At 41.7% G+C, this 14,829-nt stretch overlaps 1 protein-coding gene across 2 annotated transcripts in view; it reads right to left on the reverse strand.

Moving 5' to 3' along the window:
* TMTC2 (transmembrane and tetratricopeptide repeat containing 2) overlaps positions 1 to 14,829 on the reverse strand; it is a 257,764-nt gene that overhangs the window by 102,290 nt on the left and 140,645 nt on the right. For both annotated transcript variants that reach the window (XM_018552935.1, XM_018552936.1), the window contains one exon: positions 9,811 to 10,639. In XM_018552935.1, the coding sequence (XP_018408437.1) occupies positions 9,811 to 10,639 (829 nt within the window). The remainder of the gene's footprint in view (positions 1 to 9,810; positions 10,640 to 14,829) is intronic.

Raw genomic sequence — 14,829 nt, forward strand, 5'->3', positions numbered from 1 at the left:
TGTCTCATCCACATTTATGTATTTTGCACATGAACAGTAAATGGATCCAAGCATGTGTAACCCTGATTTATTCTTTATATGAAAGTTATGATAGTTTGAGGAATTTAGCTACAGGCTTTCCATGATCTCCCCAACATCTAGTGTTAATAAAAAATAAAAAGCAGACCTCAAATCAAACTTTTATTCCATCAGCTGCAGACCTGGTCATGCTCTCACTTTAATACATTTTCCCTCCAAAGCGACAGAGGGCATTATTGTGCTTGCACCAGTCTGCTGCATAGACTTCAATGGGCTGCCTGTGCATTAGCTCATGGATGGATCAACAGGCAGCCTATAGAAATCCATGCAGCTGACTAGTACATTAGCATGCTCAGCTGGTTGAGAGACAAAGGATGTAAACAAATTTGGAGAAGTGCAAGGTTTGCGGCTGTTTGCATAAAATATACATAGAATGTGTACTTTTTTTTTTTAATAAACTCTAGATCAGGGTACTCAAAGTACCGGCCCATAAACTGGCACCATTTGGCCCACAGCCGGCTGTACCTGACTTGTGGGAACAGTTACACGGTCTGCATCTCTGTCAAATGCAGACCGCATAGCTGCTCCTGTCAGCTCCAGCACTCAGTATTTCCTTTCACCCGGAGCTCTGACAGTTCTGAGCTGTGGCCGAAAGGAAGGATTAGTAAGGTCTGCACCAGACCTTACTAATCAACCACTGGGAATGCACAATCAATGAGTCCAGGGAGAGTGACTGTTTTCTAACTACATGTAATCATATTATATACCGTCACATGCGGTTTGCAGGCATTTACATGCAGCGGTTGTCACCTGATCATTAACTTGAATGGTTAACAACTGCCACTTGTAAATGCCAGATTAAGGATTCCTGCGGCAGAAGAAGGCAAATTTTGAAGTAAACGCAAGTGTGAAGTATGAAACTTGGCAAGCAGCCCCATTGGGAGAAGAAAATTTGTCTTGTGGCCCCCGAGTGAATGGAGTTTGAGACTCCCTGCTCTAGATGTTCGGGAGGGTGTGGGGGAATTTTAGTTACAATTTCAGGTCCACTTTTGCTTGTTGCTGCTCATGGAACAGATACATTGAAAACTAATATAATCTGCAGAGTTCAGTGACCCAATAAGATTTCATTATACGAGTACGTAACAGTAAAAAGAGAACACTTTCTGGTTTTAGCACACCACAATTCTGGGCAGACTGCTATCTTTCTTGCTGAACTGCCCCATCAGGGTGACTATATAAACTGAATGGGATAGAAGGAATTGGATGCTTAGCACACCTTTAAACCAGAAAAACTGGAATTGAAACAGACTTGACAGAAAGGTAACTATGAGCTTATTTAAAGGAATCAAAATTGAAGTGGTCATTGGTGACCTTTCTTCCTATAAAAATATAATATTATATAATCTCTGGCTGTTATTCATATCAAAGAGTTTCAAAACTAACCTACAATAAATATGCAGATCATTCCTAACTTTCCTATAGTAACATACTCTGCATGTATATACCAAGGAAGTGACAAAGTACTAAAGACAGACAGCCTAGCAGAAGGAAGTCAGAAATCGCAGCCTTCATATTTATCTCCCTATAGGTTACTTTTAATGTTTTTAAAGGCAAAATTTTGTTTTGGATAGACTAGGGAACTGACTATGTGTCAAGTTTATATTGGTGTACCTTTTCACTGAACAGGATGTCTGTGAGTTTTCACAAAACAAGAGCTGAGAGTAAAGCTGACCATACACAGATTGAATTTCGTCCTTTTCCTGCTGAATCGCCCGAAATCTGATCCATTGGTGGACCTGCTGGTACCACCGAGCTCAACAAAAGTCTATTCTTCAATTAACTTTTGTCGAAGGTGGTGGGAGCTTCAGTCTCTGTTCAGGTTTTCTGATAGACACAGGTGTTGGCTGTCAGAATACAGTAACCGTCAAGGGAGATTGCTTCACCCACTCTCTTTGGCATGCATGGGAAGAAAATATCTAAGGGTTAAAATAAAAGTTTAGGCTGTGCATATACTTTAATTAGAACTTAAAAACAGCGGTGTTGCGAAACACAGGAACCCAAAGATCTTCAGACTTTCATATCAATAGTACATCTAATGTAGCACTTTAAAAAATAATCACTGTATCAGTGATGAACTATTGCCCTGAGGTATACTAATTACTCTGTTTGTTTAAATGTTTTTCTAATTTGTAATGGTAGAAATAACACGTTCTGTTATTATATACTGTGTTTGAAGAAAGCAACATTTAATTAAATCATTATCACCTTCCACTATGGTGTAAACAGTTGCAGTAAACATTAATACTGAAAGTAATAAAGATGTTTCACCTTGAAAGTGTCACGTATGCATGAGATGGTTTACTAAAAATACCAAAAACAAAATGTAAAGTAGCCTCATTAACCCCTTCATGACTGAGGCCTTTTTTTCATTTTTGCAAACATGGTGGTGACAGGTACTCTTTAAGGTGATGATGGGGGTCCAAAAGACCCCCCAGTGTCACCTTTACACTGGAAATAAGCTTTTAAAGTGCAGATCGCACTTCAATACCTTATAGCTGGGCTGCAGGAGCCCAGAACTGACAGCCGAGGGACCGGAAGTGATGCAATCTGCATCGCTATTGGTCCCATAGAACGGGGAGGGGATCGATGAACGGAAGTTCATCGATCTCCTCCCCAGCTCCCCACCGACACGAAGGAAGCCAGTCCCGGGCCCGTAGGAGAGGCAACGGAGCCCGGGAAGCACGGCGGCGGTGTCCGGCAGGGGGCGACCCCTTCTAGGGGACACAGAAGCGATCTGGTGACAGGTAAGTCGCCAGAATCGCTTCTGTTGTAAAGTCGACAGTCGGCTTTACAAGTTTAAACAGAGTCCCGGCGGCTTTGTAAACTGCCCCGATGCTGGCGACATACACTGTACGTCATCAGTCACGAAGGGGTTAATCATCCATCATCATCATCATCGCAAGCCCTCCCCGCTGAGGGGAGGGCTTGCCGATGATTGCAATGCTGAGCGAGCAGTGTGGGCTTGCGCACACCGGCCCGTGCGGCTTTCGTCTTCCGAGCACGCTACCAACCCGTCGAAAATCGTACGCCTTTCGGCGGGTTTTGTAGCGTGCTAGGAAGACGAAAGTCGCGCCACCGTACAGTAAATGCGGTCATTCTGAGCCTGATGAAGGGGACCCCTTGAGGCCCCGAAAGCGTTTGCATAGAATGGCAATGTGTCAATAAATGGACTATTGCTAAATTACCATTTGGAGTGCTGGTGACATTATTTCTTCACTTCCGTACAGTAGATGCGGTCGCACGCTGCCCATACACCTGCTGATTATCGTACGATCGCGGGATCACAGCGTTCCGGTGCTGTTTTTCTCATTTTTTTAACTTACAGGGCTTACAAGCACAGTCCAGTGTGATTGTATTGCAATTCTGAGGCATTTCCATGCATTGCAGTGCATTCCAGACCAGAGAAAATGAGACGAGCAGTATTTTTTTTTTATCTGGAGCAGAACGGACTGCCCTGGTGTGAACAGAGCCCAGAAATAACATAGGGATACATTGGGATGTTTTTTTGGTCCGGGAACAAACTGCTCTGGTCTGGAAATGATCCGGACATGGTCTGAACAATCCCTAAGGATCCTAGAGTTATTTTACACCTTTGTTATGTTACACCCTAGACGAGCACTTAACCCTTGCAGTAAGGGGATAGCTCCATTGCAAGGGTTAAGAATAATTTTTCCTGGTTTTCTTCTTTAAGCATATCGAGGTTCCCCATGAAATTCAGTAAGCATATTAAATGTAAAAGTCCAAGCAATGCATATATGAAGGACACAGAACTCTCTAAGAACATCCTGACATGTTAAATTATAGAAGGAGGTACAATTTTCCTTTTACAACAAAGCTGAAGGTGACCACAACTTGTTCAATTGTTTGCAGTATTTGCAAAAACTTTGACTGTTTTATGGTCTTTCTCTCACTGCAGGTCTATAGATGAGATGTAGCCTAATGTAATGAAAAGTGACCCTCTTCAACAGAAATGATAAATGTCTGGGGTCAAAATTAAAACATTATATACACAAACACTTGACTTTATACAGTTGAAACAAATACATTTGTGAAAAGGAGAATACAGATCCGTTTGTCGGCTCAAAGGGACACTAAATATGAATATGTAATATTTCATATTTAGCAAAAAATATATATGACAGGGGCCGCCTGCTTTTCACAATACAATGAAGACAGCAGGAGATTCCTCAAACAACACGCGCAAGCGTTGATGGAGGAATCTAATATTTTCTTTGTTTAGCCCGCGGGTTGAACGAAGAAAAAATATTAGTGTATGGACAGCTTAACTCTGTATTTAGCTACAGAGAGAAAAAAGGAAGCAGAGCGACCTGTAGCGGCTACAAATCTCTGTCACAAAGTTGCTAGTGTGACATGGCCCTTGCTGAACTGATTACCATAATCAACGAAAAGCCGATAACCACTAAAGGAAGCATTGCGACACATTCTCTTTGTATAAAATATGATCAAACTACGGAACAGCATGAAAGCTAAATGTAAAAGACACATCAAAAATGACCTCCAGGTAAAGGTTGCAATAGCTCAAAATGTGTACCTACTGAAAATACGCTATAATGTTTCTTTTGATCTAAACCTTAAAAAGTGCCTTGCACTATATAGTAGAAACTTGTTTAACTTTTAGAAATTGAACATTCTTGTGTGGATCTCCTTTTAATGTTGTGCAAGCTATTCATGTGGTGGTTAATTTAAAACACAGCTTCCTCACTGCCAAGGAGAGCAGAAGCAGATATTTAAAGGAGAACTATGAGGTGAGTGCTTTTCACTCAGCTCATAGTTCTAGCCGACCTGTGACAATGACACTGTCACAGGTCGGCTCAGTAGATCGGGAGGTGAGCAAGCACATACCGGCGTTCGCTCACCTCTCGATTCTGTCACGGCTCTCTGCCTTGAGCCAGCTGTCAGCCACACAGCTGGGCGGATCCAGACATAATTGTCGGGATCCGCTTCAGCTGCGGCGTCTTAGTATACCGCGAGCTACAGCTCGTGGTATATTGAGCCTAGGGTGACGGGAGGACGCTAGTTTTTGTCCTCCCGTTACCCTAAGGAGAACTATGGGGAAAAGCCTTAACCCCATAGTTCTCCTTTAATAAGCCCCAGAACCTCCACTGTTGAAATAATAAAAATTAAAAAAAGAATAATTTCACATTCACTACTTTTAAGATAAATTTACCTCTGTAGTGAAAAAACAAAACAACAGCAATGCAATGAAGAGAATACACTACCAATCCAACAGCTGTTAAGCATGCTTTCTCAAGACTTAAAGGAGAACTATGAGATGAGTGATTTCCACTCACCTCATAGTTCTAGCCCCTGTGTGACAATGAGACTGTCACAGGTCGGCTCAGTAGATCGGGAGGTGAGCGAACACATACCAGGTTCGCTCACCTCTCGATCCTGTCACGGCTCTCTGCCGTGACAGGGGGAGGGAAAAAAAATCTGCCAGCGCTGACTGGCGGAATGGACGGGGGAGGGGGCGGGTACAGCTGGCTCTGCCTCTAGATAGGCAGAGCCAGCTGTCACTCACGCAGCTGGGCGGATCCCGTCATCTACGCTAGTTTGTGTCCTCCCGTTACCCTAAGGAGAACTATGGGGAAAAACACTGACCCCATAGTTCTCCTTTAAGATACCTTCCCTGTACTTCTACATTAAGGCTAGGTTCAGACCTAAGCGACACCTGGGATTTCATTGGGGTTTCATCCGCGCAGCAATTGCTAAAAAAAAAAAGGGGGTACAAGTACCTTTTTCTGCAACATACGACACATGGCTTTTTTAGCCGGAATCGTGTTTAATTGCACAGGCGGAATCGCGGTGGAAAATCGCGAAATCCGCCCGATGCGACTGGGATGCCATTAGAAAACAATGGCACTGCTAGCGCGGTCAGCAGTGGTGGGCACCTCTATGACCGCCCAGCAATTCGCGTGGTTTTGTGTACGATTGCCACATGGTCACGGATCGCCTAGGTGTGAACCTAGCCTTAGACCCCTACTATTTTAGCAGTATTGCACAACTTGCTCATTATTGTGTTGGGTGGCCTGACAGACAGTGAGGTTTAGGAGGTGGTAGAGGGCCAGGTGCTCATCACATCTGGCTGTAAAGTGTTTGCATACCAAAGCACTCTGAGGCCTTAAAAATAAAAAAGGGATCTGACTTGTTGGTCCTTGGAGGACAATGCTGGCTTAGAGAGAGAGAGACATATATATATTGGGCAGTCTGATCCAATTTATGACATAAATTGGATCAGACTGCCCCCTTTGCCCTCTCTATCCCCCATAGACACTCCTTTTTACTTACCTTCTCTAACAGCTGTAGCCTATACCAGCATGGAAGTTCTAGTCCTTTTGCCTTCTGAACATGCACAGCGGTTTCTCTATAGAACCGACTTGAGGTGCTGTCTCCATGCTTGGTTGCAAGTAAGTGACTTTTCCATTAGGTAATATAAAGAAACCACTGCACATGCGCAGTCATTACTAGTAAAGGAATGAAAATGATCACAGACCTGAGACTGATCCCATAAAACCCTGTATTCTTTCTTACATCATTAACTTTATTTTTCTTTCATGGAAGCAGTGCAAGAACCTGAATTTGACATGGAAATCTCCTACTGGGAAAGGGAGAATTAGTACAAGCAACCACTTAGTTAAACTGCACTGCTCATGCTATAACATGGAGCATATAGATAATAAAAAAGACAGAGATGAGCTCATCGGTCTGCTGCTTTTCCTTTAATGTCTAGTCAGAGACTAGGAGAGTGACAAGAACTGTAAGTGTTACTTAAAGCAGCAGAGAGAAAAAAGTAGCCAGATATGGCTGTGAGCTGAGTAAATCTCAGGACTGGATGGACAGAAATACAGATCCTTTGCGAGGTAAAACAACTGTTATATATGCATTTAATCTGTGTGTTTAGCTGTGTACCTAAAGTTCATCTTTAACAGCTTCTCAATGAATGGATGTTGCAGCTCTCTGCAAGCTGACTGGCGGAATGGACGGGGGAGGGGGCGGGTACAGCTGGCTCTGCCTCTAGATAGGCAGAGCCAGCTGTCACTCACGCAGCTGGGCGGATCCCGTCATCTACGCTAGTTTGTGTCCTCCCGTTACCCTAAGGAGAACTATGGGGAAAAACACTGACCCCATAGTTCTCCTTTAAGATACCTTCCCTGTACTTCTACATTAAGGCTAGGTTCAGACCTAAGCGACACCTGGGATTTCATTGGGGTTTCATCCGCGCAGCAATTGCTAAAAAAAAAAAGGGGGTACAAGTACCTTTTTCTGCAACATACGACACATGGCTTTTTTAGCCGGAATCGTGTTTAATTGCACAGGCGGAATCGCGGTGGAAAATCGCGTAATCCGCCCGATGCGACTGGGATGCCATTAGAAAACAATGGCACTGCTAGCGCGGTCAGCAGTGGTGGGCACCTCTATGACCGCCCAGCAATTCGCGTGGTTTTGTGTACGATTGCCACATGGTCACGGATCGCCTAGGTGTGAACCTAGCCTTAGACCCCTACTATTTTAGCAGTATTGCACAACTTGCTCATTATTGTGTTGGGTGGCCTGACAGACAGTGAGGTTTAGGAGGTGGTAGAGGGCCAGGTGCTCATCACATCTGGCTGTAAAGTGTTTGCATACCAAAGCACTCTGAGGCCTTAAAAATAAAAAAGGGATCTGACTTGTTGGTCCTTGGAGGACAATGCTGGCTTAGAGAGAGAGAGACATATATATATTGGGCAGTCTGATCCAATTTATGACATAAATTGGATCAGACTGCCCCCTTTGCCCTCTCTATCCCCCATAGACACTCCTTTTTACTTACCTTCTCTAACAGCTGTAGCCTATACCAGCATGGAAGTTCTAGTCCTTTTGCCTTCTGAACATGCACAGCGGTTTCTCTATAGAACCGACTTGAGGTGCTGTCTCCATGCTTGGTTGCAAGTAAGTGACTTTTCCATTAGGTAATATAAAGAAACCACTGCACATGCGCAGTCATTACTAGTAAAGGAATGAAAATGATCACAGACCTGAGACTGATCCCATAAAACCCTGTATTCTTTCTTACATCATTAACTTTATTTTTCTTTCATGGAAGCAGTGCAAGAACCTGAATTTGACATGGAAATCTCCTACTGGGAAAGGGAGAATTAGTACAAGCAACCACTTAGTTAAACTGCACTGCTCATGCTATAACATGGAGCATATAGATAATAAAAAAGACAGAGATGAGCTCATCGGTCTGCTGCTTTTCCTTTAATGTCTAGTCAGAGACTAGGAGAGTGACAAGAACTGTAAGTGTTACTTAAAGCAGCAGAGAGAAAAAAGTAGCCAGATATGGCTGTGAGCTGAGTAAATCTCAGGACTGGATGGACAGAAATACAGATCCTTTGCGAGGTAAAACAACTGTTATATATGCATTTAATCTGTGTGTTTAGCTGTGTACCTAAAGTTCATCTTTAACAGCTTCTCAATGAATGGATGTTGCAGCTCTCTGCATATAGCCTTGTAGTGTACAAACATACATACAGGTGGGAAGCCTCTAATGCTGCAATTTAGAACAGGTCCATGACCTGCTGTACCCAGGAAGCCATAAGATTCATGCCAAGGATAGGCTGATGACATCACTTGTGGAGTTATAAACAGTATCTGCAGATTAGTAGTCCACAGTTCTAAACATTGAGCAATATACTGTAAATGACCAGCTTTTGTAGTTAGCCCAACAATGACAAAGCCATATGTCCTGTACTAGAAATATCTGCAATATTTGGAGGCTCTTTCCTACTTTTGGAACCAAATCCCTCTGTCTCTCATTCATCCTCAGGTGTCCCTCTATTTGGTCTGATGTAAAGACATCTACAAAAAACGTTCTACTTGGCTACTACACATAATCTTACTTCCAACCTTCTCATGATTACTGTTACCTTCTAAAGCCAATATAAAGGTAAATGATCTTGTAATACAGGGTCTTGTAGCTGTCCCTCTCGACAGCGTGATTACGAGCAATGTGGGACCAGCGGTGGCCACTGATCACATTCAAGTGGTGAAGAAAAGAGGAGCAGAAAGTGGCTGTCACAGGACCATGGGTAAAGGTAAATAAAGTTAGGCCTTATCTCCTTAATAAAATGTGCATTAAGATCGGTGCATCAGCTGGGGCCTTGGGGTTTATTAATTGTGTTACTTCCTGGAGTTCCGCATTGAAGCCTGTCTGGAAAAAAAATAAAACTCTCCACATTTCTACTGTTCCCTCTCATTGATGCTGAACAAGCAATGACCGCCAGTATCAGCTCCAGTCATGCTTTCGGCCCTAATAGTGTAATGACAGCAGAAGAGATAAAGACATCCATGGTAAATGGTTAATACTATACACTGGCACTCCATTTTGATAATGCTGCTGTAAATGGGAACTTTGAAAGCTTACATTTCAGCTCGGTATTGTATGTGCAGAACAGTGTGAAAAGCTATATAAACAAGCATTAAACCTGCCACTCATCTTTCAGTCGTTTGTTTAAGCAAACTTAATGAGGCTACAAGGACATACAATATGTTACTCAACAGACAAGCAAAAGTCAGGGCACATTATGGAAACAGAAATAAAGATGCTCCAGAACATACAATTTCCAAACATGTTCAGGAAAACAAAATGTCAAAAGGAAAAAAAGGTTAAATATTCCTTAACAAACTACAAAGAAAACAATAAAACCACAACACAAACGAAGGAGTTACCTTTAGCTGGATTTACTTGTATTCCTGATCTATAAAGCATTTCTTCGTTCTTCCAATCTCCATTTCTAACAACAGTTTTCATTCCATAAAAAACAATTATTGAAGCAGCGGCCAAAAATACGAGGCTCTTGAGAAAGCTTTTTTGGGCCTTAATATAAAGAGCTCTGGCTCCCATGGTTATTAGTAAACAGAATCCCATACTGGGAATATAGAGTACACGCTCGGCAATTACAAAGCCAACGTAGAAAAATAGATTACTAGCGGGCACAAAGGGAACTATCAATAGTGATAAAGCTAAAACAACTATGTTTTCTGTAGAAGGAAGTTGCAATCCATAGTTGATATGGTTTTTTACACCATTTTCAAGTTTTGAGACAATGCTAGTCCTCTGCTCTGTTGTCTTGTATTCTAAATCTGAGTGACAGCTATGGCCATTAGTATTCTGCTTGCCATTCATGAACACTTTCCCATTGCATTCTCTTTTTATACTCGAGCTCTTGAGACTTGTGTAGGCAAGGAGGAAGAGTAAAATGTAAAAGGCCACAGTGTGTATATTCCTCCAGTCAATGAGCGATTTAATCAGAGGCACAGCATCCATTGACCAATCAAAGCTGAGTGTGTCAGGGCAAAAAAGCAGCCACAGGTTCTTAGTTGGCAAGTATAGAAAGGTCAGAGTACGTGTGAGCAAATTTTCACAGTCCGCAGCCGGGTTGTCAGAGTTCGAGAAACTTGGCGGCATGTTTCCCATCCAGTAAAAGCGCACACCCAGCAATACAGCTCCCCAGGCGACCAAAAGGCCAATGCTAAGAACGAAAGACACATTCTTGCCCTGAAACCAAAAGACAAAGGAACCATTAGATGAACAATCTTTAAAAAGGATAGGAAAAACATGCACTGTATGTGGAAAAAAAGACAAAATGATTCACCATCGTTCTTAAGTTTAACTTCATCATTTGACATTTGAAACACCAATTTAGTTTACAGTAATTTTCAGAAATACATTTAAAAGCACATTTTTTTTTTGTATCAACAACTCAAAGATACACTCAAAGATACATCAAAGGGATAAACTTATGCAGATGCAAATAAAAACTAAATCAATATAGTGCATAGGTAAAGATATCCAAAATGCTTTGACCCATAACAACCAGATTTCAGTTTGCTGTTGGAAAAAATGTAAAGAAACCTGGGTAATATGACATGTGCCGTTTTGGACTTCTTCTGAAAATGCTAGTCTGCTTGGCTGTCTCTTGCTTCATTCCTTTCTGTGTTATTAATTTGGGCCAGACATACAGATTAGAAAAAGTGCAGTCAGCAGTCCTTATCTCCATATCTGTTACAGGACTATGGCTTAAGCCGGTCATACACTGGTGGACTTTCAACTGAGTCAGCAGGACTTCGACCAGTTTGTGCCCCACTAAGGATCCCAGTTTGACTTTTGTCAAAGAAGCCAGTCCAAAAAATCTCAGACGAAGAGTTAATGTAGTCAATCAGCTTTGGGTCTTATCACAGTGGCACATCTGCCACTGCCAGAATACAATAGAGAATTGGAGGGGAATTCCCCATCCATGCTATTAGTGTGAATGGGGCAATCTAGAGAAGACATTGAAATTGCTAAATTTGCATTACAGCCAGGAAACTAGCACTTTCAGGAGAGGTTAGTGATAACACTCCCTCAGCACAGGTTTCCATTAAAAATTACCCCTGGTTGCTATGGGTGACTGTACTTAGTCAATTAACCTTGACAGATTTGTATGCATAGATATGAAATACTAAAAATATTGAGCAACTATGGGATTATTCTTTAGACAAAATTCACATTGAAAATCAGAAATAAACACAATAACGTGAAAACCTGTATATTGTCCTAAAACAAAGTGTGTTGGCACATAATATAACTATAGCTCAAGAAATGAGCCCGCTATGCCATGCACATACATACCCAGAGTAGCTCATGTGACACGAGCACATGGGTCAAAACATGGTTGAAAGACTTCCAGTCTGGTTGTTTACAGAGCATTCAAATACCTACTTTTCCCCACATTTACATGGCTAGGTTTTTAAATGCAACATTTGGTACTTAGTGCATACGGAAGACCAGCATGTATACAGATTACAGTAAACAAAGTTACATCTCTGGTTCTTTTTTTTTTTTCAGAACTGGATAATTGCTTCCATTTCCTCAGTCGGGAATGGCATTTCCATCTTAAGAGAACATAGAGACTACAGTTTACTGAAAATAACAGACGTTCTGTAATAAGCACAGAGATCTATTTCATCTGAATATGCATACTGTGTGCAGGCTACAACAGACACCACAGGGCAGTGTCTCCACACAAAAAAGATGAGGCTATTCAGAATTCATGCATTGTCTCTCCCTCAGGCACGTACATGATGATGTTTACCAGCCGAAAGAAAATTTAGAGCTCCCACCTTAGGACGTATATAACAATGAGTGCATAGTTGTGCAAGGCTTGTTTTGTGTCTCTGCACTTTAAAGAAGAACTCTGGGCAGTAGAATCTCTGGGTCTAAAATACACACCCTATCCTTGGTCCCGCTTGGCTGCTAGACCGGTCCCTGCAGCCTCTCTCCCTCTCTGCTCCGGTGCTCTAAGGATACATGACAGCTGCAGTGACCGGTCTAGCAGTCAGGGGGGACTAAAATTCGAGTGAGTATATTTTTGTTATTTTAGACCCTAGACCAAAATGAGCACCTAACCCTTACAGTGCAGGGCAGGCACACAACAAGGGTTAAGTTTTTTCTTCTAACCCCAAACTCGCTCATCCATGTCTTTATGGATCAGAATCCAATGATTTGGAGGGGTGCCCCAATACTTTTGGCAATATAGTGTGTATGTGTATATATACATACATATACCAAGATGGCAGCTCTGCTAGACTACAGCTAGGGACCAAACTTCACAGAGGCACCTTGACGCGGCAGTGTGGCTTCCACATACACTTGCAAATGTATGCAACTAAAACCTCAGTTTTAATGTAAAGTGTTTTGTTAGTCTGAATACCTGATAAGTGCACTGGGAAACTTTTGTATTGTATAATTCATACAAGTTACTGTACATCTAGCTATGTAGACTGCTGATGGTCTGAACAGATGAAGGTAATGCATATTTCTCTCATTGTAGCTTTGCTTTAAGAAAATGTATGCGACTGTAAGAAGAGTTAGCAAACCATGACACTCTATTTCCTGATTATTTAGGATGACATAAAACAGCAACAATCCAGCAGAGAGAATCTTGGCTCATTCGTAGTAACTCAATACAAATTAGAAGACTTCAGTGCCTACTAAATGTGATTTCCAAAATTGTCACATCAAATCTGCAAAGACTTTCGGCTCCAACTAAAGTCTAGAGAGTGACTAGGATTTTTTTTCCTCAAAGATCCCTGATGCATTTAGTGTTTTTCCAAAGTGGGATTGTATGCTCTTCCCTGGTACTTCTTGTCTGAAATCTAGGCCCTACAATGCACCTCTTGTTAAAAATGATCTTTAATTCCTTTGGTGAAAAATTAAAGAGCTCAGGAATGTAAAGCTTATATTCACAAAAGGTACTGTGGAACAGGGGCTCTTTATGGGTAACTAATAAAGAGCTGCACAACCCACTCTCTCTGCCTATACATATAGAGGAGATATTTGATTTGAGAAATCTACATATATTTATAAACAGAATAGTATGCAGTACTTTAGAGAATGTTTTTACTATTATAATCAGCCCCTGCTAGGTGAAACTTTAACTTTATAGAACTCTGAACAAAATTTTGCTTAACCATTACAATGGGACTAACCCGCCCCCCCCTCTCCCCCCCTGCAAGTGTTAAGTGCTAAAATAACAAAGTGATACTCACCTGAACTTCTGGCTTGCTCTTAGTCCGGCCCTTCCAGCCTCGCTCCCCCTCTGCTCCTGCGGTCTAAGGGTCCTGGAGTCATCATGTCTCCAATAGATTGTGTATAGGATGTGAGGATGCTGAGGGACATGCAATCTTTGGTGCGTAGTAGACAGTCTAGGGATATTGCTCTAACAGCCAGCTGGCTCCGAGGTTCAGGTGAGTATAACATAGATATTTTTGCACCTAGACCTAAAAGAGCACTTGACCCTTGCAGTGCGGGAATAGCCCCACTAAGACAAATTTCTTTGGGGGTGGGGGTTTAGAACCACTGTGAGATTTTTATTGATACACAGAATCACTCTTCTTTCTTTGCAAGAAGGAATGTATATAAATAACATAAAAATAAACAAAATCAGCATTTCACAACAGGATCTGTCCCACTTACAATACACATACCAGGGTAAAAGAAAAATAAATCTTAGGATGCTGTTGCTACTATAACACATTACATACTTTGAAAAAAATCCAACTCGGAAGCTACTTGGTCCGAAATTGGAAATGCAATGCCAAAATGAATTCGCTCAAAGAATACCAAGTGACTGTTGCCTCATAAATGGAATGGACTTTTCTACATAGAGATCCATTCTGCAAAATATTCTTTGGTGTGATAGGCTATATCAAATAAGAGGCTAAAATATTAGGAACTCTCCCCTTGTAAACTATGTGTAAACTAGAAATATCTTAGCAGGCCACATACTTGTATGAGATCCATGTCATATGTTAGAATATTGTATAAATCCATATAATATTGTTATAAACAGAGAAATGGCACACCCAAAAAACAAGTTTATTTCACTCGCTTTCATATACGAAAATCTTGTAAATTCTGGATTTATTAAAGCCATGTGTTGGTGCTAATCAGATGATTTAACGTCACAGAAAAATCTTAATGTATCACTTGCCTGAGTGTATCACATATATGTTCATAGTTTCATTCATGCTGGAAAGTACATCTAGCGCTGCAACTATATACAGAATGCCTTGTGAATCAATTCACAGAATACAAGACTGGCAACGGGGAGAAGGAAGGGCAGATGAGCAACTGTACAGCTTCTGTCTATACAGGGTCGGTGCTAGACTATTTTGCACCCCAGGCTAAACCAGCTACTAACCCCC

Source organism: Nanorana parkeri, unplaced genomic scaffold (assembly GCF_000935625.1).
Source record: "Nanorana parkeri isolate BGI_ZX_2015 unplaced genomic scaffold, ASM93562v1 scaffold101, whole genome shotgun sequence".
Taxonomy (NCBI): Eukaryota; Metazoa; Chordata; class Amphibia; order Anura; family Dicroglossidae; genus Nanorana; species Nanorana parkeri.